Below are 23,356 nucleotides of genomic sequence, written 5' to 3'. Positions count from 1 at the left end.
ATATTTATTTTTATTCATATATATATATATATATATATATATATATAACATGGTGTCTAAGAAAAGATTTTTCTATTAATTTATCCGAATCATAGAGTCTAATATAATAGTTGCATATTACATGAATTTATTATGTATAATAATGGTGAATGTATTATGTATAATAATAATGTATATGTTATACAGAGGTTGAGGGAACGACTTCTGAACCAATACAAGTTAAGCAGGATGCAGCAGAAAAATGAAGAATAGTTTAAGAAGAAAGAAAAAAAAATTATGAGTCTTTTATGTGATGTTTGAAAGCATAATGTATTTTTCAGTATACACTCTTTATACGCGTGACACATGATAGTAAAATAAATGTACAATAATTATATTATCTATTAAATTTCAGTGTGAGAATTTCGGGTGTTATACTATTTCTAATTCATTAACTCCTAGTGATTTTGTAACAAATTAAAATTAATTTTAGTTATATTTAAAAAAAATATTCCAAAACCTTTTATCTATTTCTTTTTATTGTTATATCCATAATAAAAATATTAAAAATAAAATATTTTATAAGAAATTTTAGAATATTATTAAGTTTTCTTTAACATTGTAATCCAAATATATATCCTATATTCAATATAATTTATACGGTGTGAAATACTAGTTCTTAAATCACTTAATTAAAACTCTTTACGAAGTCTTGAATAGTTATAGTCAAATCATTATATATAAAACGTATAGTATCTTATATTATCAATTAATTATCGTTAACATTAATTATAACAAACCAATTGTTTATTATAATTAATGTACGTTATTATAAAATTGAAAATTAACAAATAATACATTATTAAAAAATAAAATATGCATCTTCCACTAAAAAAATTATAATTTTTTCAGGGATTATTTGTAGCGTTCCAGCGGTTTTAATCCTTGGAAAATTTGTTTTCCACGATTACAAAAGTCTCGGGGAAAAGCAATGTCGTTAAGCATTACTGGCGGTTTTGTATGAAACCGCCACAATTTCCCGGGGTTATGGAAAAACTGCCACTATTTCTAGGGGTTTTTGCAAACCGTTGGGAATAGCCGGAGTTTCTTTTAACCGTCTCTATTTCTAGGGGTTTCCTACAAAACTGTCGGAAATGTAGTGATAGCTCAAATTTTTATTGGTCGTGACATCTGTTACTCCATGCTTCTAGTTCAAATTAGTTTTTCATGTTTAGCTAATTAAAGACGTAAAGGTTAAATTAAAGTTTTAGTTCCTTAACATTTTTTTTTTGCTTTTTAAATCTGTTTTCACACTTAAAAAATTGTTGAAATAGTTCCCTTTGTCATTTTCTATCATAACACTTTCATCTGGATAACTTGCTAGAAATTTCTTTTGTCTATATGTTACTTCTTTATTGAAATGGCCAATTTCACCAAATTATGTGCACCTTTTTCAATTTGGTAGGTGCTTCTTTAAATGTTCTGTTGATCAATGTAAAATGTCTTATATGGACTATATTAGCAGAAGAAATTAATTTCAAAACATCTGAGAATGGGAAAACTGATTTAAAAGATGTGGTGATTAAATTAAAGACGAGTAAAAACTATACAACATTAAGGACAAGATTCTAATATAATCAAGTAGGTGAGGAGGTGATATTGCTTTTAAAATAGGATATCTAAATTCAAATTTTCTCAAATTTCTTATTTATAATCAGTGTCATGATGAGTATAAAGAGTATGTCAGCTACTAATCAAGTTATTGACACTATCATGCTCAAACTTGTTACTAATTTTGCTACTGGTGACTGCATAGTGCATGTGAATAAAATCACTTAAAGATACTAGCATATCAATACATACACAATAAAAGGATGGCAGGTGATATTTGCATCCTCAAAAATTCATATATTGCATATCAATCCAGACATAACTAATTGTTCATGCATGTCTAATTTTCTTGATCTTCATTACACTCATCGTTTGACACGCTTCCTTGATCAGATACCTACAATATAACATAATAGTTAGTTGGTTATATATTTTAAAAAAATCATAAAAATAGATTTAGCAATTATTACCGATGGTTGAAATGCGGCAAACTTTGAAGGCAATTGTGATGTCATGTCATTGACTTGTGATGTCAATGAAGATACCTGTAACACATGAAATTATTTAGAAAGTAAGAAAAATGATACCTAACAAGTTAATCATAAAAGGAACAAATCAAGTAATTGATAAAATATTCATTAACCTGAGTTTGTAATTCATCATTAGAAGGGGCAACTAAAGATGATCCACTATGAGAACGAACTTTGACTCTAAAGACTTTAGATGGGCAAGGACCCAAACCTAGACCGCGAGCGCGTCCCCAATGCTCTTGGATTCCTAAAGCATGAGCCAATGAATCTGAATTGGATATTTTTTTTGATTGAGACGATGTTGTGGATTCATATGCTTCAATTTGTTCCTACATTCAACATTTAATAAAATAGTGAAATTCTAGAAGTATCTGATTCATGTCTTTTACTTATGTTATAAATATGATGATTTTGTGGTTTGCAGTAAGGAAAAGACAGTAAGTGCAATGAAGGATAATTGCAGTATGAGAAAGGTGTGAAATGTTTGGAAGTGATGATTGGTTGTAGTGTTATGGAAGAAAGAGAAAATGCGTGAAGATTATGTTTTCTTTGTTTGCCGTAACTTTTGGCTATTCTATGTTTGATATGGATAACACTAACAAGTTAAAAAAGAGAAGAAAGTTGGGTACCACTAGGTGTTATGCTGTCAGACAAAGCCTCTCACCTAATAAAAATGAAGTCTCCGTTTTCTTTTCTTCTGTTATGGCGGGGTAGGGGATTCACTTATGTAAAACAATTATCTATTACTTTTTATGAAGGCTTTGGAGTTTAATGTAGAGGGTTACAATGTATAAATGGTTTCCTATTTTGTCTGGCTGTGTCGTTTTCTAGTGTCTAATGAAGGGGATGACACTAATTTCAACAAATTGTACCCATTCAACAGGTTTTATTTCATCTTTGTCAACACATTACTTCACAACAATTCACCAGAATGCATTCAATCCTTATAGTAAGACCTAAAGCACCAAATAAATTACAATACATGGTTCACATGTTTATCTTACATTCAAATTCTGAAAATTAGTCAAAACTAGTTTCAGCCACTGAAAAAAAATACTTCATGACATATTTAAATTGTAACTATACCATAATTAGGCTTAGATAACTTACACAAATTTTCCTTGCCTCATCACTGACATAAGCTCTGTTGGTCTTCTTATGGCTAGCTATCCATACTTCTCCTCTGCTAACTTTGTTTCCACACTCTTTTTCCTATGAAAATGAACAAACACATATAAGTGTGTGATAAATATAATGAGAAATAGAAAACTGAAGAACAATATTACTTCACCATTTCTTCCCTCTTTCTTGCAATGCTCTTCGAACCCCCCGTGTGAGCAAGAGTTTGTTGTGTCCTATTGTGTTTATTTTTTAGGGCAATCTCCTAACATTATCATAAAAAAAAGTTAATAAATTATATCAGAATTTTAAGAAAAGAAATTTAGGTTTTACCTTTGTTCTTTAATCAAGTCGATAATCAACAAAAGAAGCCCAATGATCTTTATCTATTCCTTCTGGAGCCATGGCAATCAATTCATCTCTAGTACGTGTGCCATCATCTCTTTGTTGCCACAATTCTTGCCGAGAATCTCTCCATTTATGATTAAGTAATTTCAAGATGTAATTGATTTGAATATCGTAATTAACTGCAAACTTTGTCTTCAAAACATATTTTAATCAAAATCAACAACAATTATCAAATAACTTAATTATGAATTGAAAATTTACATTAGTTACTTGAATGGTATTATGAATTATGTCTTCTTTGTAATCTTTAGGAATCTTCTTCCAAGTAGAATAACAAATAGGGAATGCCTTGAAGTTTCTAGCAATACTCCCTAAGAACCGATTCAATAATGTGCCACCATCTCCAATTGGTTGATATTGCTCATTCCAACGTACAATAATCCTTTCATTTTGAGGCAAATTCCAAACATCATTTGTTTTTAAGTGTTTGGTAGTCATCTTGCATTGGTCATCTGTGAAGAAATCAAATTTGTGTCAAATACCCTTGTGTGAAAGAACTTCAACAATATTTATTGATATAAGTAACAGTGGCTTACCAATAACATCAACCAACCATGATCTCTTGTATGTTGATGGCCTTTCTTGTTGCACTTCCAACAAAATATCTTGATTTTCATCTTGTTCATGTTCATCTTGTACATGTGAATTTTCTTGTTGCTACACAAGGTTAAATGTCAGATTAAATGAATGCAGTTGATAGGAATAGAGATCAGATGCAAGCAACAGAGAAACAAATTATATTGACAAATTCTTTTTTCTAATTAGTTTTAGTTTCAAGGTGTACTTGTGGTTCCTAGAAATGTCACAACATGACTATCAAAATTCATCAAAGTATATGCTAAGATAACATATATTATCATTTCAAAGAACATATTTAACATATTTGAAAGAACACTTACATCAACTTCAACGAGTGACTGGATAACTTCATTTGGGGGTTGACCAAACGAAAATACTTGATTTGCTGATTGAACACCAATTGCATTTAGGGGCTGAATGGTTCCAAGAGTGCATAGGCTTTGGCTTGTCGGAGGTAACTTTAGTTTGTATGTTCTACAAATAAATGAATGTCAAAAAATTTCAACAACATAAATAAATTTTAATTAAACAATCAGTAAAGGGAACTTACTTCTTTGAGGGGTAGATAGAGATGGAGATGATTGGACTTTAGGTATTGCAATTTGAGGTGCTGGTGGATGATTTACTATATGACCCCATGTATTATGTGCTTGTGTATGATGTTGTGTCTCATTGTTCTTAACTATCATTCTCTTCATCTTCAGGTGCTCTACAAACAATTACATAAATAAAACTTAAACCAGCTATAAATATAATAAACAAGAAAATAAACAGAATAACAATATATATAATAACTAATAATTCAAATTAAAACCTTGTTAATGGTATATTTCTTTCATCATCTGGAAATAATATTTCTAAATTTTGTTGTTGAAATGGTTCACATTCATGAAAATTGTCAACATCATCTTCACCCATGTTGTACAAGTCTCTAGGCTTTATATGTATTGGATGCACCAATTTTTATCAAACTCATCATCTACATAATATACCATTTGTGCTTCTGACGCCTGAATGTATGGTTCATCATCATCATTATCACCGCTATGGATCAAGCGTCCAAAACTTACACTTGTAAATCCCAACTCATCAGTCATAATCCCCTTACATGTTGTTGTATTAGCCCACATACATTTGAACAAGGCAATTGAGAAACAACCATGATAATTTATTTCAATTATGTCCACTAATCGACCATAATAAGGCACACCTCCAAATTGCATTTGATTATCACTACTACTTGCATAACTCCTTGTCCCAAATGTACCAAACACTCCACTATTTTGTGTTTTAAGCCATATGTCACGCTCCACGATCCTAAACTTGAATCCATTAACATTATAGGCACTATATCGCTTTGCACAATCAATCGGACCCATGGCTAAGAATTTCAAATCAGTTGAGTGGAGGCTAGTTGAGTCATTCCTTATCTAAAAGGAAAAAAATAACATGTCCATATCAATTATGAATTATAACATAGAATGAAACCAATGTTCATTGGTATAAATATACGTACACGACGTGAAAACCAATTTGCAAATTCCCTATGAACTCTCTAGTCTATCAAAGATGATTGTCGACTCCGACTTCTCAATTGTCTCTGTATAGTGTCTCTAAATTCCCTACACGAAGTGTCCAAATTAGACATAGTTACTTTCTAATAAAAGACTAATTAGTAGAATTGACGAAGTGAAAATACTTACTGAAGAAATGGGTCAACTATGGAACTATTTGCTAGGCTACGACGATGTTCCTGTAACTTTTCCTTTATAGATAGAGTGAAATAAGTGAAACCTCCAACTGGTTTTCCGATTGGTGGGAATAAAGTGCTTACAGTACAAGAGCTAATGCTTGGTTCATCATTAACACGACACAATCTATTAAACACAATCTGAATTCCATCTAAGTATCTAGAATTGTTAAGCACTCTTCAACCATGTAACCTTCTGCTATTGAGCCTTCAGCTTGTGCCTTATTACGCACATAAGACTTCAATTTTCCCAAGTACCTCTCAATAGGATACATCCATCGATATTGAACAGGTCCTCCAAGCTTGACATCTTCTACTAAATGCACAATCAAATGAACCATCACTGTGAAAAAAGAAGGAGGGAATAACATCTCCATGTGACACAATGTGAGGACAACTCTATCTTGTAATTGGACAAGTTCATCTATCTTCAAAACTTTATTACATAATTATTTAAAAAAAGAGCATAGATCAATCAAAATAGATGAGACTTCTTTAGGGAGTGTCTTTCTTATTGCCAAAGGGAGAAGTTGTTCCATCAACACATGTGAGTCATGACTTTTTAGTCCTCCAATCTTACGTTGTTTGACATCAACACATCTACTGATATTACTTGATTAACCATCAGGTATAGTTATATTCTTCAAAGTTTTCAGAAACATATCCTTATTTACATTTGACAATGTATATATAGCAGGAAGATATCTAGAATGCTCGTCAGACCACAAATCTAGTCTTATACCCCAAAGTTGCAAGTCCTTTCTTGCCTTTAGATTGTCTTTGCATTTATTATTTGTACTATCATTCAACAATGTAAACAATATATTGTCACAAATATTTTTTTCAATATGCGTAACATCCAGATTATGGTGCAATAAGTTATCTACCCAATAAGGAAGGTCAAAAAATATACTTTTCTTTCGCTATTGTAGAGTTTCTACCTTAGAGATGCGTTGTCTTTTTGAGCTTTCTTCAATTATAGGTTCTTTCCCAAATTCAACATGAACATTACCAAGTTGTTGTAAGATATCATGTCCTGAGATTGTCACTGATTGGCAAGCTTCTTAGGAGTAGTATCAAAATTACATATTGGACATGCCAATCTTGTATGTGTGTTCCACCCAGATAAGGTTCCAAGTCTTGGAAAGTCACTAATAGTCCACAATATGGCTGCATGCATATCAAATACTTCATTCCCATATGAATCAAGAGTTTTGATGCCAGTGTTCCACAACTCCTTAACTCTTCTATTAATGGTTATAAGTAAACATCAATATCATTGCTCGGTGCTCGCTTTCTAGGAAGGATCATGGATAGAATAAATGAACTTTGTTTCATACACATCCAAGGAGGAAGGTTGTATGGTATGAGAACAACTGGCCAAATACTGTGATTTGTGCTCAAGTTGCCATATGGATTGAACCCATCAATAGATAAACTGAGTATCACATTTCGAGGCTCTAAGGCAAATTGAGGGTGCATCAAGTCAAATTTCTTCCATGCTTCAGAATCTCTTGGATGTCTTAACATGCCTTCATCCGTACTTTCTGATGCATGCCATCTCATATGCTCATCTATTTTAGATGACAAAAACATCCTCAGTAATCGAGGCTTCAAAGGAAAATACCTTAAAACCTTTGTAGGAATCTTCTTTCGCTTATTAACAACAACATCATCACCAATTGTATTTCTCTTTTTTGGCTTCCATCTTGATGTCTTGCATTTCTTACAAGAATCTCTATCTTTGTCTTCTCCAACATGCAACATACAATTATTTGGGCAAGCACCAATTTTGGTGTAATGAAGACCAAGCTTTTTTGGCTTCATAGAATGAATTTGGAATTTTAGCATGTTCAAATGCATCTGCTAGCAACTCCAGTATCATGGACATAGCTTTGTCACTTATTCTGCATAGACATTTGATGTGATATAACTTCACCAAGAAAGAAAGTTTTGAATATTTATCACATCCTTCATATAAGCTTTGTTGTCCATCTTGCTATAATTCCAAAAAATCTATCCCATCATGACTTTTAGTATGGCTTGACTCTACACCCATCTGGTCATCATCTGCCATGTCGTTGTTAGAGCAATGATTTGCAAATACATCATTAATCATTTCACACATATTATCATTAATTTCAACTCTTCCACCATCTTCTTCGGCCATTACTTGAGGAGCTTCAACCATTACTTGAGGCGCTTCGTCATTTACTCTTCTCTCCCCGTGCAGAAGCCACACTGTATACCCTTTTGGAAAAGGTTTAATAATTAAGTGATCATACTTCTTCACGATTTTGAAATTTCTTAAAGTTGCATTTCTGACATGGACATATTATCTTTCCCCTAACACCATTGTTAGTGAATGTGAAGTCCAAGAAGGTATTCAATCCTCTCATATATTGACTTGTATTTCGAGGCATGTCTATCCATGATTTATCCATTAAAATCTTTGTTCATGCCAAGAGGATTGAAAGGTTAGAACAAGTGACCGCATTCAACGAAATACACTACATAATGTTAAAACTAAGTAGTTCCCCTACTTAGTTATGAAATTGTTACCTAGAATAATTTAATACTAAGTAGTACACCTACTTAATGTTAAAAGTAAATGGTGAATAAAACACTAAGTACCAGCTATGATAGCATTGCTCAAGAATAATATTTACTAGACTTTGAATCACTACTTCTAAGAAACAATTTAATGCTATTAACAAAATATTTTAAATGTCATAAAAATAAATTAATATATATATATTGTTTTTTTGTTTTATGTAAATATGTAAATTAAGAAATAATCAACATTGATGAAAACTCATACCTCGGAAGTTATTCACTTGGACAAATGATGGATGTGATAGCACAACAACTTTCACAAGGCCATAACACACCTTATGTTTACGTTCAGCAAGGCTAAGTCAATTAAGAAATACAGAGTACCCAAAATATCTTGTTAAGAAGATTAATCTCATCATCTATTCTAAACTAAACAACTACTGAAAAAAATCAATCACAGTTCGTAATGAGCACGACAACGCGAGGAGAAGATTCAACCTGCATTGATATATGTCTTTTTCAACTCCAACAACAATCACTTGAACTTGTCCATGTCAGTTTTTAGAAATATTTAATGACTTTTCTGATCTAGGTGTTACTTTTTACTTCATCTTATAAGTTAAAATCTTAAATTCTATCATGCTAAAATTGCCTAAATCTGTTAGTTTGAGTTTGACATTCGAACTTCAATACAGTAAAATTCAAAGACATCTATCAATCACTATTTTCTTAAGTTGTAATGAATACATTTAGGATCATCAGATAACAGAGATTAAAAATAGATGATGAATGAAAATTGTATTTCCAAAATTTATTAACTATCGTAATTTACTTTGTCTTCTTTATGTGATACCTAAGTTTTTATTATCTTTTTCACCAGGTAGCTATTAGTGTGCTGATAATAATCAAATTCTACCAATTAGAATTTTGATTTCAGTAAGTTTTTCCTACTTTATCTTTTCTTTTATCTTTTAATATTCTCTTGCATGCATGTAGTTTTTTGGGGTATTTTTGTATATAATCTAACATGGAAATATGGATTCTTATCTAAGTCTGGAATGATATGTTTGGTTTTTTGGTTCAAGTTTCTTAAGAATAAGTTAAATACTTTCTCAACACATCTACTTGGTTGGGGTTTTGGTGTATTTAGAAATAAATGATAACAGAGAGAAAGAAACTTTGATAGGATTTAATAGAATACGTAACTATTAACAAATTGATATGATAATGATTTATTTTGATTGATGTTGAATTATATAGACCCAAACACATTGTTGGACATATTTAGGTTCAATGTAACCTTTAGACTTGTTATAGTTGAGTGTGTGCTGTTATACAGTATTGTTTTGTATATTCTCTTCACACATTTTTATGGTTTGGTATATTCTCTTCACACATTTTTTATCAACACTCTTTCATGTCAAAGTTACATTGCTTTTCCCAATCCTACACATTTTTTATTCAAAAGACACAATTTCTTTTTCCATTTTTTATTTATGTTATCTCGAATAGCTTGGAAATGTGGTCATTTTAAATGATGGTTCTCCTCTTTAGCCTTCTTCCAAATTCAAAATTAGAAGCATCAGTGCTTTTTATCTGATTAGTCAATATCACCTTATCATGTTTAACATTCATTTTGATACAATAGTTTTATATTGAGGAGAAAACTAGAAACGCTGTAAATAGTTAAAAAATCAAACAAGACAAATTACAGAGACATTCACGCACACTCCTTGAAAATCTCTAATTGTTTATCCACAGGCAAAATCTCACAAGTTCTAATTGATTATAGAGTCTAGTGATGAAACACAATCCATTACTTATCCACGGGCAAAATCTCACAAGTTCTACAGATAAGTATCAAACTACATTTAGGAATAAAATTGCATGCATATCCAAGAAGACCTTGTTGACACTAGGAACCAATTCTTGCAAAACCTTGATTCTTTCAGCTATTCTCTCTCTACGCAACTATCACTGAATGGCAACATGAAAAATAAAAATTAGCAAATCATGAAAATAACTTAAGTTATTTTGTCATTATTCTAAATAATAATCTCTACAATAAGTAAAAGGTTTGTATTATCCAAAATATCCAATGGCCCACCCTTTCAGCAATACTGTGTGGATTTGTAGCCTATCCTTTTCTAGGCACTCTAGATCGCACTGCTGGTGGATGTCGGGCAGTCGGAATAGTAGTTGGCATAATCGAATAGAAGAGTTAACAACAACAGCAAAAGAAAAGAGTTAGACACAATCGAATCAATAACGCGTTCAATAGAGTAACGTACAAGAGACAAACGCGTAGATTGAAAATGAACAAAGAGAAAATGAAGTGACCTTGCCAGCTTTCTGAGTTGCGTGAACCACAGATGCAAGGAATTCCGAGAGCATCTCGACGAACAATAAGGCACCTCCACGCTGCCTCGACGCCTCGACACTTCGCTCAACTCTAGGAGGGGAAGACCAGAACGAAGATGGTGCGAGGAAGGGTTTTTAGGGAAATAATTATGATGCAGGGAAATGAAGACGCAGGAAGGGGAGGGAGAGAGTTAGGGTTTATGAGAAATTAGAGAATCAGGGAAAATGAGTAAAGATAGAAGAAATGAAAGGCGTGAAGAGGGATGGATATTATTTATGGAAATACACTAAAAAAAAAAAAATTTAGGGCCATCGTCTGTTATAGAAGCAAAAAAAAATAAAAAAAAAGGTAACTACGATTTTAGTCCTAAACCGTCGAAAATTATTCAGGATTTCTAAAACTCCCGAAAACTAACCCTCCTAAAATGTATTATTTTTGTAGTGTTCTGATTATACATAATATTATCTGATAAAGTTCCATAGTTTGACTCATGGATAATTTAAAATAATAAATTAAATTTTAGGTTTTTACAAATTTAAATATTTTTATTTAAGTTCTAAATTTTAAACAATACAAATTTATTTTAAATATTTTAAAAATTTAAGAAAATTACCTTCCGATGCAAATTCAATTAAAATATTAAAATAAAAAAAACAACACACAGTTAAATCAATAAAATATATTTAATTAATACGTCCTAAAAATAATATATTTATATTTCATTCATTTATATATATATATATATAACATCCTCTCTAAAGGAAAGATTTTCCTATTAAAAAATCATATACTTTGATTACAACTATAAAATTATAAAAAGTAGATAATAAACTTTCTCATTAGCATAAGTAATAATTTTTTTAAAAAACGTTAATCTATTACTAATATAAATAATTAAAATAATAATATATAACGTGGACATTATTATTCAATTGTACTTAAAGGTTTATTTTTGTATTATGTCCAAATTAGCTAAGGTATGTTATGTGTCAAACTAGTTTTCTTAATTAACTGTTATTCTTCTTCAACTCCCATCCTCCAGTCTTCGTTTCTTCTTGGACCTTCCTGGCATTGTTCTCTTCTTTGGTTGTAATATATTTGAATAGGGTGTAACATCCCAGACATTTTGACCATTGATAGGGTTAATTATTGTGTTGTAAGTCTCTTCATAGGTAGACTTCCTAAACCAGTGTCCAATGTATTCTTCTGCATTTATATTAAAAAATTTCATTGCAGTTATGGCATGAGTACAAGGAATTCCAGTAATTGCCCATTTTCTACATGTGCAGTCCATGTTGTCAACATTCACAACAAATTGCTGACCAAATTGTGAAACATGTTTCACTTCAAATAATTTTTCTCTTGACCACCTGTATTTAATACACAATTCGTAACACAATTAGGTGGATCAATATAAATGGAAACAAAGTTAACATGAATGGAAACACACATCATAAAAGTTACCTTGGTAACCAATATCTAGTTAACCAGGACTCCTTCTGAAATCTGTTAAAAACCTTGGGGAAGATTGAACCTTGATATGATGTCATCTTTGTCCTAGTGGCAGCCCATCTCTTCATTATGTAAACTCTAATGTGTTCTAACATGCTAATAATAGGCTTACACCTACTATCAACTAGCACACTATTAAAGCCCTCAAACATGTTGTTCACAAGAGTGTCACATTGTGATCTAGAGGTGAATCTAGATCTTGACCAAAACCAGGGATAAGTGAATATAACTAGTCAAGTATGTAAATGTGAACTGTGAGTTTATCAAATAATTATAAGACTTAATACATACCTAGGTGGGATGGCAAGCAAATATTTAAATGCGTCTAAATTTATGTCTTTAATATTCCTAATTTCAGCCTCCCATTGTTGTGGATGTGTGGCTGTTGCTACCCTCCACATGAGACGTTTAAGGTTTTTTCCAAGAATTTTTTTTTTTGAAGTTCGAATATAAATGCATAACACAAAATCTTTGTTCTACACCAGACAGAAGATCTTGGATAGCTGGCAAAAGACCCTGACATATTCAAGATATTTTAATTAACATTTGTGTAATGAAGATATTCAGTTATATGTACAAGATATTGAACATTGACTGACCTTTTGTTCGTCTGAAATAAATGTGCATCATGCACATACAGCTGCCCCACCAAGGTCCTCAATAAGGTGCTCCAAGAACCAAGTCCAGGAGTCTTTGTTTTCTACCTCAACAACATATGCTATGGGCAACATTTGTTCATTTCCATATCTTCCCACTGCTGTTAGTAACTCCCCTCCATACTTGCCTTTCAAAAAGCATCCATCTAACCCAATAATAGGTCTACAACAAATGACCCTTCAACCTTATCTTTTGCCATGGCTCTTGCCCTAAAAGGCATATTTCTTGAAATTCCTACATTCCATTTCCTAGTGACTTTGTCCCGAATGTCTATGACCTTCATTGTAGGGTTTTCTCTCACAGTTTTCTCCATCCTTTGACTCAACCACTTTGAAGTCATCAACTTTACATTGAAATCTCTACTACAGCTATGAGCATCAAACACTTTTCTTAGTTGTCATGCATTGACATCACTCCTGAAGGAACAATAGGCATACCATTTACAATTTCCTCTTCCACCCAAGCACTTCACAAAAATCCTTTTCTTGTCATTCTTAATAAATTTTAAACTTCTTCCATTACTTAGTGCATAAGTCCTTATGGCATCTATGAATTCATTTTTCTCAGCAAAATAGGTTCCTACTTCCCATTTATAACCCTCCAAAGTTTTAGGCATACTAAAAGTGGAAAACCTTATCTTAGTGGACCCATCATTGTCCTCACTATCTGATCCACTAATCAACTCCTCTGATAGCCACTCATTGTTAGACAACCCACGGACATCATGAATACAATCATTATCTGTTGACTATGAAGACTCAAGTACTGCACTGGAAGCTTCTTGTCTCACATTTCCTTTAGAAGTCCCAATGTCACAATGCACGCTGACATCAATTAGACTTTATTCTCTCAATCTACATCTTCGTCCTCAGTCTCTGCCTCATGTACATCATCACCCTCACTGTCCTCTACATCATCATCCTCTCCTAAATCGTCTAGCTCAAAATCATGTACATCCTGTACCTGAGCTTCCTGTACATGATGGACCTCAACATCATCAACCTAATGGACCTCAACATCATCAACCTAATGGACCTCAACATCCTCACCATCACCCTCATGGGCATCACCCTCTTCCTCAACCATTTTTGTTCCAACTTCAGTATGATCCTCACCATCATCCTCATGGGCATCACCCTCACCCTCAACCATTTTTGTTCCAACTTCAGTATGATCCTCACTATCACCCTCATGGGCATCCCCCTCACCCTCCACCATATCTGTTCCAACTTCAGTATGGACCTCAACATCACCCTCATGGGCATCCCCCTCACCCTCCACCATTTTTGTTCCAAGTTGACCATCACCAACAACCTCAACCTCCTCCACTTGTGTTGCAATATCACCTTCATCATCAAGATGACCACCAACCCAATCAATCATTTCTATTATTTCCATTTCCATCATATTATGAACCACATACAGATTAACTTCATCATTTAACCTAGCAATGTTCAACATATGCATGGCACCCCTATCATCAGTTAATAATTCTAACCTATCTTGGTCCACAGACTGACCTCCTAAACCGTACCATAATTCTTTGATGTTCATATGACCTAATTCTTTGACAGAGGCTACTATGCCAAAATAGCTCCACAAGTCTGGATCACTAGACCATTGATGCACAAATTTATGATCACCAAAATATGATGTCACAAACTTGTTTAACAATCGGCAAGTATGACCGAATCGTTTCAAGTAATAAACTCGGTAAGACCAAGTATCGTTCTCCCAAAGGACTCACGGCCTAGTTTAGTTATGTGATTTGTTGATTAACTAAGACTTAAGAACAAAATAATTGGATTTTACTATGCAAAAGACGAAAATAAACATGTATGCATGAGGTTGATCAATGGCTAAAACAAAAGACAAGCACTTTCAATGAAATATATTGATGAATATGTTGTTGGGGGTCAATTTCATCTTATCCACTCTCATATATTTTAGGAATTCAACATTCAAGTCATCATTGTTAATGCCACTCTCTAAATTACCTTTCAAGAAGGCTTCTCCCTAATTACGAGTTCATACGATTCCTAGCATTCCTAACAATTAGTTTTTTAACACAGGAGCTTAAGGCAACCAATATACTATTGGGAGAAATTCCTCGGATCTAGACTTCCCCGTACGTTCCCGTATCGATAAAATCAAAATCATGCATTGAATGAGTTAAACAAAGCAAGCATTGAGCAAAGAGGAAAAACCCTAACTAATGATGAAAGAAAGCATAAGTCTTAGATTAAGATACAAGCACAAATTCCATATATGAGAGCTTCAAAAGATTACATTGATTCCCCAACAAACATACAAGGTTTAGTTCACCATATTCATGGTGAACCTAGATGAACAATAATGAAAGAATGAAAGATAAAACCCTAGAAAGGTGAAGAGGTAGCCTGAGCATCCAAGATCCTCCTTCAAAGGGGTGGAAGAGAGAGTGTTTGCTTCGTTTCTGCCAAAGATACAAACCCTAGGACGTCCTAAAGCTTATATACTATTCTAAAATTACAGAAAATCTAGGTCCAAGCCCATAAGTGTGCCGCTCAGCGGTAAAGTGCCGCTCAGCGGTAAGTGCGTGAGTAGTTTCTTCCCCTCAACGGCCATTTTGCCCCTCAGCGGTTCCAACATGAACTCCTGAGTGCCGCTCAGCGGTAAACTGCCGCTGAGCGGCAGTTGCGGCTTCTCCTTTTGCACTTTTTGATGTCTTTTCTGATTCCATCTCTCTCCTTCTTCACTTCTTTCACCAAATTCACCTTAAAACCTGCACAAAAACACTGAAATCAAGCATAAACCTGTCCAGCTCTCTTATTTCTGAAAATATGACTAAAAGCATGATTTCAAGCTAGTTTCTAAGTGTTAAAGGTTGCTTTTAGTATCAATTTAAGCATGAAAATAACAGTTTTTCAACTGTTATCACAACCCCAAACATAGAACTTTGCTTGTCCTCAAGCAAATAAGGTGTAACTCAATCTTCAACCAATTCATATGATGGTTCACTTATTCAAAGATCCTCTTTTTCAAGATAAGTAAAAACTACAATCAAACTTATGACCAAGAGTTCAATCAAGATGTGCACATGCTTTAGTGTTCACAAAGTCATTTAAATTCCAGCAAATGCTATTTTTCATGAATGATCAATCAATTAAGCATGGATGTTCATGTGTTCATGGAATATTTCCTCACTAGGTAAAGTGTTTCACTCACACACAAGTGTATAAGAGGTAATCACTCATTCACTCTACTATCACAATGTCACATGAATCAACTTTGCCTTTCATTTTACCACAATCAAAAACATTCACAAGCATGCATCATCACAAGGACTTTTCAATGGCTTATAATGTGGCTGGGCTAACAAGAAAATTGGTTTTTCTGGATCACAAAATCCTTGAGTTAAGAGAATCATAATCAACACAATTATTCTTATTTTTCCCAACTTGCCTTTGCATTTGCATTGAGCTTTGCTTTTTTTTTTCTTTTCTTTTTCTTTTTCTTTGTATATTCTTACTTTTTAGCTCTTAGCTCAATGCTTTTCCTTTTTCATGTTTTCCCAACAACCCCAAACTTGAACATTTAACAATACCACACAATATCTTCTACTTAAATCAAGGTAAAGATTTTCAATCAAGGGTTTTCAATTTATGTTCAAGGCTAAGGGTTCAAAGGATAGAACACAAAGTGTTCTCTTTTAGTGGGCTAACTTTATGAATTTGGCCAATAAAAAGGGTTCCAACAAACGGCCTTGATCACATGATGCAAAACAAGCAATTGATTCAATCATAGAAAACCTGGGCAAAATCATTCATGCTTTCAAAGTAATAGCATTCAATCATAACAAAAACTCTGGAGCTCAAAACCTCACATATAAGCTCATCCACATTTGACATACACATCCTGCTTAATCTCACAATCACAATCATAATATCATGCATTTGTTCACAAAGCTTGTGAATCACCTGTATAAGCATTTTAATGTGCACATCATCTCAACATCAATCAATCAATAAGCATCATCAAGCATTACTTATCAAACAATCACAGTTAATAGCAAACCATCATAACAAACCAGGTGTTCAATAGAGTACATCAAACCCTAATCTAAAAACAAAAACAAATAAGTTCAGAAAACTTAAACCAATAAAAGCATAAGCATATGATAGCATTCATCAGTAAATGCTATCTCAGCTCCTCATCAATCTGAGCTGTCCTCTGTATCCTCCTTCTTCTTGGATCTTATAGTCTTGATTCTCTTTGCCTGATGAGGAGGCCATCCCTGCATCAAACATAATTCACAAAACCAAAAGATACATTGTTAAGCATTAGTACCACAATGAAGAAATCATCCCCTTCAATGATGCTCTCTCCCAACCCCAAACTTAGATGCAAAACTAGTGAGCAAGTGAGTGAAAGAGAGATTTTCTCAAGAGGGAAGAGGGAAAAGATGTGGAGAACCTTGGAAAAGGTATGTGTGAGTGAGTGTGCAGAGAAAAGCCTGAAAATAGAAGCTTATGCGCAGCTTAGGGTATAAAATACCCTAATGGGCTCGAGTCCCGCTGAGGGGAAACTAAAGCCCATCTGCGAGAGTACCGCTCAGCGGTAAATTACCGCTCAGCAGCACTTTCGTGATGTGCTCTTCTCCTTCTTTTCTTAACCTACGTGCCTCCTAGACATGCCCCTCACTGGTTCCCTGCAATTCAATGCTTAAAATACTTATGCAAAACCCTATTATGCAACTAAAATGAAACAAACAAAAATAATTAATCAACTGGGTTGCCTCCCAGGTAGCGCTTGTTTAACGTCATGAGCCTGACCCAAAATCCACCAACACCCATCAGTAGGTGTTAGCATCCTTTAGTAGATGCTATATCCAACTAGCATCCTTCAGTAGATGCTATGTCCAACAAAATATTTACACAATAATGTTCAACAGATTTAAAAATTACAAACAAAAATAAAATTTAAGTTTTTAAATCAACCGGGTTGCCTCCCAGCAAGCGCTCTTTTATCGTCATTAGCTTGACCCAGTAAAGCTCAAGTTCTTTCTTCATAGTTGATGTTGTTATCCCACCAACTCCTCAGCTGTTTCCTGTGAACTGTTTTGATTCTTCTAAGATGTGGAGATTCTATCTCTATCATCTCCTTCTCTTTAAAGCCTTTCACAACCCACAACTTGTTTTTGATTCTCACAGGTACACCAAGTTGGGGTCTTCTTTTCTCCCAGTCATCAGGAATTTCTCCTCCTCCTCCAATCTTTTCTTCCTTTTTCACCTGAAACAACAAACAATGGTTACCTGCAACCTTGGGATCTTCATCTTTATGGCTAGTCATGTGTGCATCTTGAAATGCAGCTTTATAACTAGCTTCTTCCTCCTATGTTTGCGTCTCATCTTTAAAGACGTCTACAACCACTCTCTCCTCTCGATCCTGGAGCACCACTATACCTTCATTTACATCAATGATAGCTCTGGCCGTTTTCATAAACGGTCTTCCAAGTATGATAGGTATCTTCTCTGTCTCCATCTTCATCACCACAAAGTCTGCCAAGAACTGAAGTTTGCCAACACAAACTATAATGTCCTCTGCAATCCCACATGGCTCCTTTGAAGATCCATCAGCCATTACTAGATTAACCTTTACAGGTTTCACATTAACATTGCCGATTTGCTCCAGTAAAGAGTAAGGTATCAAGTTAACACTTGAACCTAAATCAAGAAGAGCTTTCTTAACCCTTTTCTTCCCTATGGTACAAGGTATAGAAAAGCTTCCTGGATCTGTTGCTTTAGGAGGGAATGGCTCTTTTTTAACAGTTATACACTCCTTTACTTCATCATCTCTACGTCTTTTCTTTGTAGAGATGTTTTCATCAGATTTCGTGTAAACTGTGATTTGTTGTAGAATCTGCTCCCAAGGTGCATCATTATCCACCATTTTGAATAATTCAGTGAAATCCAGTTGTTTCCCTTGATGTATTGGAAAAGGAAAAGTGTTTTTGCTCTCTATTTCTCTTCTCTCTTCTATATCTAACTCAACTTTCTCATCATCAACACTCTCTACCACCTTGCACTCTTCTCTGGGGTTAACCTCAGTATTAGCCCCAAAATTTCTATTTGGCCTTTCTTCCACCTACTTGGTGATCTGCCCCATCTGAGTTTCCAAATTTTTGATAGCAGCTTCAGTGCTCTTTTGGGTAGACTCAGTTTTCTATATGAAATTGTTAAGAGTTTCCTCCATCCTCATGGACCTTTCATTAAGCATAGATATCTGCTGCCATAAGGTGGGTTGCTGCTGCTGCTTATTAAATTGACCAGCTTGCCCAGTTTGCCCTTGACCAATGCTTGGGTGTGGTTTCCACCCTTGATTATAGTTCCCTTGACGGTATTGATTGGTCATGTAGTTTACATCCTCTACGGCTTCTACTGGAAAGGCACATTGACCATTAATATGGTCGCCTCCACACAATTCGCACAACTGGGATTGTACCTGTGCAGCAATCTTCAACTCTTTGGGTAATTGTGCAAGAGTTTTAGTAAGAGTCTCCAGCTGTTGAGTTAGAATTTTGTTTTGAGCTAGCAAGGCATCATGTGTCTGTAATTGGAGAACTCCTTTTTGTTGCATAGGAGCTCCTCTGTCACTGTGCAGCTCATTATCACTAGTAGCCATGTTTTCTATAATTTATGTGGCTTCCTCTGGAGTTTTCCATTTAATATTGCCTCCTGCTGAGGCATCAAGCATCATCTTGGTTTGTGAACCAAGCCCTCCAAGGAAAGTTAAGACTACTTCCTGTTCTTCAAAGCCATGCGTGGGTGTTTTTCTTAGCAAACTTTTGTATCTATCCCATGCATGCCCCAGTGATTCTTCCATGCCTTGCCTAAATGAAGAAATCTCTTGCTTGCCTTTTGTCACCTTTGATTGTGGGAAGTACTTGTTTAAAAACTTTGTTACCACTGCTTCCCACTCTGTGAAACTTCCTTCTAGGAAAGAATTCAACCAAAGTTTAGCATTGCCTCCCAATGAGAAAGGAAACAAGCTAAGTTTGATCGCTTCATCTAGCACCCCATTAATCTTCACTGTATTGCAAATCTCATTGAATGTAGTGAGGTGCTCATATGGGCTTTCATGAGATAACCCATTGAATTGGTTGCTTTTCACCAGTTGGATCAGTGCTGGTTTGACCTCCATATTAGCTGCATTGACTCTAGGTCTAGCTATACTGTTAAAGTGCTGAGGTCCAGCTATATTGGTGTAATCAGCAAGAGTTCTTCTGACATTATTGTTCTCCATATTTTCTGTGCTATAGTTAGAACCTTGTGGTGATGGTTGCAACAGAGTTTCTGGAGGAGGGAAAAGTTCTCTAGATGTTTGGATTCTTCTCCTCCGTCTACTCTCGTCTAAACCTTCAAGAAGAGGTTCTGCGTTATCTTGCTCCTAGTTCGAATTGCCTCCTCCATACACAAGAACACAAAACCCTAGAATATTTGGTTAGCACAAAAAGATATAGGAGAAGATACAAAGAATAAATGATAAGAAGATAAAAGATAGCAAGATAGAAGATAAAAACATAAAATAGAAAAATGAAAACAGAAAACAGAAAAAAAAAATAAAAACAGAAAACGAAAAAAAATAAAAACAGAAAACAAAACAAAATAAAATAAAATAAAATAAAATCTAATAAATCAAATAAAATAAAATAAAATAAAATAAAATAAAATAAAATAAAAACAGAAAAAATAAAATCATAAAATTAAAAACAGAAATTCAAAATTAAAGTCAAAGATAATCAATAATCACACAAATTAACCAGTTAAACCACGAGTCCCCGGCAGCGGCGCCAAAAACTTGATGCACAAATTTATGATCACCAAAATATGATGTCACAAACTTGTTTAACAATCGGCAAGTATGACCGAATCGTTTCAAGTAATAAACTCGGTAAGACCAAGTATCGTTCTCCCAAAGGACTCACGACCTAGTTTAGTTATGTGATTTGTTGATTAGCTAAGACTTAAGAACAAAATAATTGGATTTTACTATGCAAAAGATGAAAATAAACATGTATGCATGAGGTTGATCAATGGCTAAAACAAAAGACAAGCACTTTCAATGAAATATATTGATGAATATGTTGTTGGGGGTCAATTTCATCTTATCCACTCTCATATATTTTAGGAATTCAACATTCAAGTCATCATTGTTAATGCCACTCTCTAAATTACCTTTCAAGAAGGCTTCTCCCTAATTACGAGTTCATACGATTCCTAGCATTCCTAATAATTAGTTTTTTTAGCACAGGAGCTTAAGGCAACCAATATACTATTGGGAGAAATTCCCCGGATCTAGACTTTCCCGTACGTTCCCGTATCGACAAAATAAAAAATCATGCATTGAATGAGTTAAACAAAGCAAGCATTGAGCAAAGAGGAAAAACCCTAACTAATGATGAAAGAAAGCATAAGTCTTAGATTAAGATACAAGCACAAATTCCATATATGAGAGCTTCAAAAGATTACATTGATTCCCCAACAAACATACAAGGTTTAGTTCACCATATTCATGGTGAACCTAGATGAACAATAATGAAAGAATGAAAGATAAAACCCTAGAAAGGTGAAGAGGTAGCCTGAGCATCCAAGATCCTCCTTCAAAGGGGTGGAAGAGAGAGTGTTTGCTTCGTTTCTGCCAAAGATACAAACCCTAGGACGTCCTAAAGCTTATATACTATTCTAAAATTACAGAAAATCTAGGTCCAAGCCCATAAGTGTGCCGCTCAGCGGTAAAGTGCCGCTCAGCGGTAAGTGCGTGAGTAGTTTCTTCCCCTCAACGGCCATTTTGCCCCTCAGCGGTTCCAACATGAACTCCTGAGTGCCGCTCAGCGGTAAACTGCCGCTGAGCGGCAGTTGCGGCTTCTCCTTTTGCACTTTTTGATGTCTTTTCTGATTCCATCTCTCTCCTTCTTCACTTCTTTCACCAAATTCACCTTAAAACCTGCACAAAAACACTGAAATCAAGCATAAACCTGTCCAGCTCTCTTATTTCTGAAAATATGACTAAAAGCATGATTTCAAGCTAGTTTCTAAGTGTTAAAGGTTGCTTTTAGTATCAATTTAAGCATGAAAATAACAGTTTTTCAACTGTTATCAACCATTCTGCTCTCTCTCCTTCAAATTTTAACTGCCTATTATCATCACTAACAAAATCTCCACAATGGTGGACCACCATCTTAATACGTTCCTAGCAAGTTGCTTTTATAACCTATACATTATGGGGGTTAACAAGTCTTTGGAATATTACAGTCCTACCACTACGGGAACACTAACTCACTAACTAAACACTCACATCGACACTGATAGGGGGACATGGAACAAAGTAACATCCCCACTCACAGATATGGGACCACTACAGCTGATAAGCAATTCAACAAACAAAATTCGGGACCATAATGTCTAAACTACAATGTAACAATTGAACATGCAAAATGAGGACCACAAATCATTATAAAAATTGTTACCGACCAAAACAAAAACCAAATTGTCGAAGACGCACATGTTCATAAAAGCAAAAAGAAATTTATGTGTTCAAACAGAAAACCAAAGACGAAACTAAATACCTTACCTTAGTTCGCGTCAACTATCGGCTGGATTCTCTTCGTCTTGTCCAAAATTGCAGTTGGTCATCGTCTTCCGCTTCGTCTCGCTGCAAGGAAATGAAATCCCCAATTCCAATTTCAAATCCCTAATTCTGATATCTTAAACTGAATAAGGGTACTAAATAATGTCACATCAGCACTATTTATTTAATCAAAACACTCCACGTAAGTCATCAGCACACATCACCAGATATTATATTGCACAGAATATATTGTATTAATGAAGAATTAATATAATTAATGAGCTGGAAATTTATGAGGCCAATAAATACAATATTAATGTTTCGGTAAAATCATCTTTATTCCAAATTACTATCAGAATACACAAGGTGCAGTTTTTTCTGTCTTGAGTGTCGAAGTATTTTCTACAGGACCACTCCTCGCCGAGAGGACAACTTAAACACTAGACGAACGGATTGACATAGTGAAGGTCATATCTTCAGGCAGAAGAGGCTAGGATTGAAGACGGACAACCTCAGACCCCAATTAAACCGAAATAAATGGCACCCACTGTGGGGCCCGAGGCGTGTAGAAGAAACCCAACTTGAGACCACAATGGTAGAGCAGCTCCAGTTAGGGGTGCGTCAGGAGATGCAAAGGCAGATGCAAGAACTAAGGGCAGAGGTGGCGACTTTAAGGGCTGAGCG

General features: G+C 34.5%; 2 protein-coding genes, 1 long non-coding RNA gene and 2 pseudogenes across 4 annotated transcripts; all 5 read right to left on the bottom strand.

Annotated features, from left to right (window-relative positions):
- Positions 1-1,659: 1,659 nt before the first annotated feature.
- Positions 1,660-4,694, bottom strand: LOC148195972 (uncharacterized). The gene is made up of 9 exons (XM_088094437.1): positions 4,547-4,694; positions 4,184-4,304; positions 3,858-4,099; positions 3,573-3,779; positions 3,412-3,504; positions 3,231-3,332; positions 2,234-2,449; positions 2,061-2,135; positions 1,660-1,987 (listed from the first exon to the last, which is right to left on the bottom strand). The coding sequence occupies exons 5-9, from the start codon at positions 3,412-3,414 to the stop codon at positions 1,931-1,933; spliced, it is 453 nt and encodes a 150-aa protein (XP_087950563.1). The 5' UTR covers positions 3,415-3,504; positions 3,573-3,779; positions 3,858-4,099; positions 4,184-4,304; positions 4,547-4,694; the 3' UTR covers positions 1,660-1,930.
- A 1,231-nt stretch (positions 4,695-5,925) lies between these two features.
- Positions 5,926-6,515, bottom strand: LOC148195971 (uncharacterized; annotated as a pseudogene).
- A 384-nt stretch (positions 6,516-6,899) lies between these two features.
- LOC148195970 (uncharacterized) lies at positions 6,900-8,420 on the bottom strand (annotated as a pseudogene).
- Positions 8,421-10,265: 1,845 nt separating this feature from the next.
- Positions 10,266-11,181, bottom strand: LOC148195969 (uncharacterized). Of its 2 annotated transcripts, none has more exons than XR_015780808.1 (3): positions 10,873-11,181; positions 10,640-10,701; positions 10,266-10,509 (listed from the first exon to the last, which is right to left on the bottom strand). It is a non-coding gene; the product is annotated as an uncharacterized LOC148195969 (long non-coding RNA). The 2 variants fall into 2 exon arrangements; XR_015780807.1 differs by having other exon boundaries at positions 10,640-10,698; positions 10,873-11,178.
- Positions 11,182-11,918: 737 nt separating this feature from the next.
- On the bottom strand, positions 11,919-12,558 carry LOC148195968 (uncharacterized). The gene is made up of 2 exons (XM_088095337.1): positions 12,359-12,558; positions 11,919-12,264 (listed from the first exon to the last, which is right to left on the bottom strand). Exons 1-2 carry the CDS (start codon positions 12,556-12,558, stop codon positions 11,919-11,921), a joined length of 546 nt encoding a protein of 181 aa, XP_087951463.1.
- Positions 12,559-23,356: the final 10,798 nt, after the last annotated feature.

This window comes from Vigna umbellata, chromosome 7 (genome assembly GCF_029865625.1).
Source record: "Vigna umbellata cultivar VRB3 chromosome 7, Vumbellata_1.0, whole genome shotgun sequence".
NCBI classification, from domain to species: Eukaryota; Viridiplantae; Streptophyta; class Magnoliopsida; order Fabales; family Fabaceae; genus Vigna; species Vigna umbellata.
The sequence above is the reverse complement of the archived record's forward strand: the minus strand, read 5'-3'. Positions and strand labels throughout refer to the sequence as shown.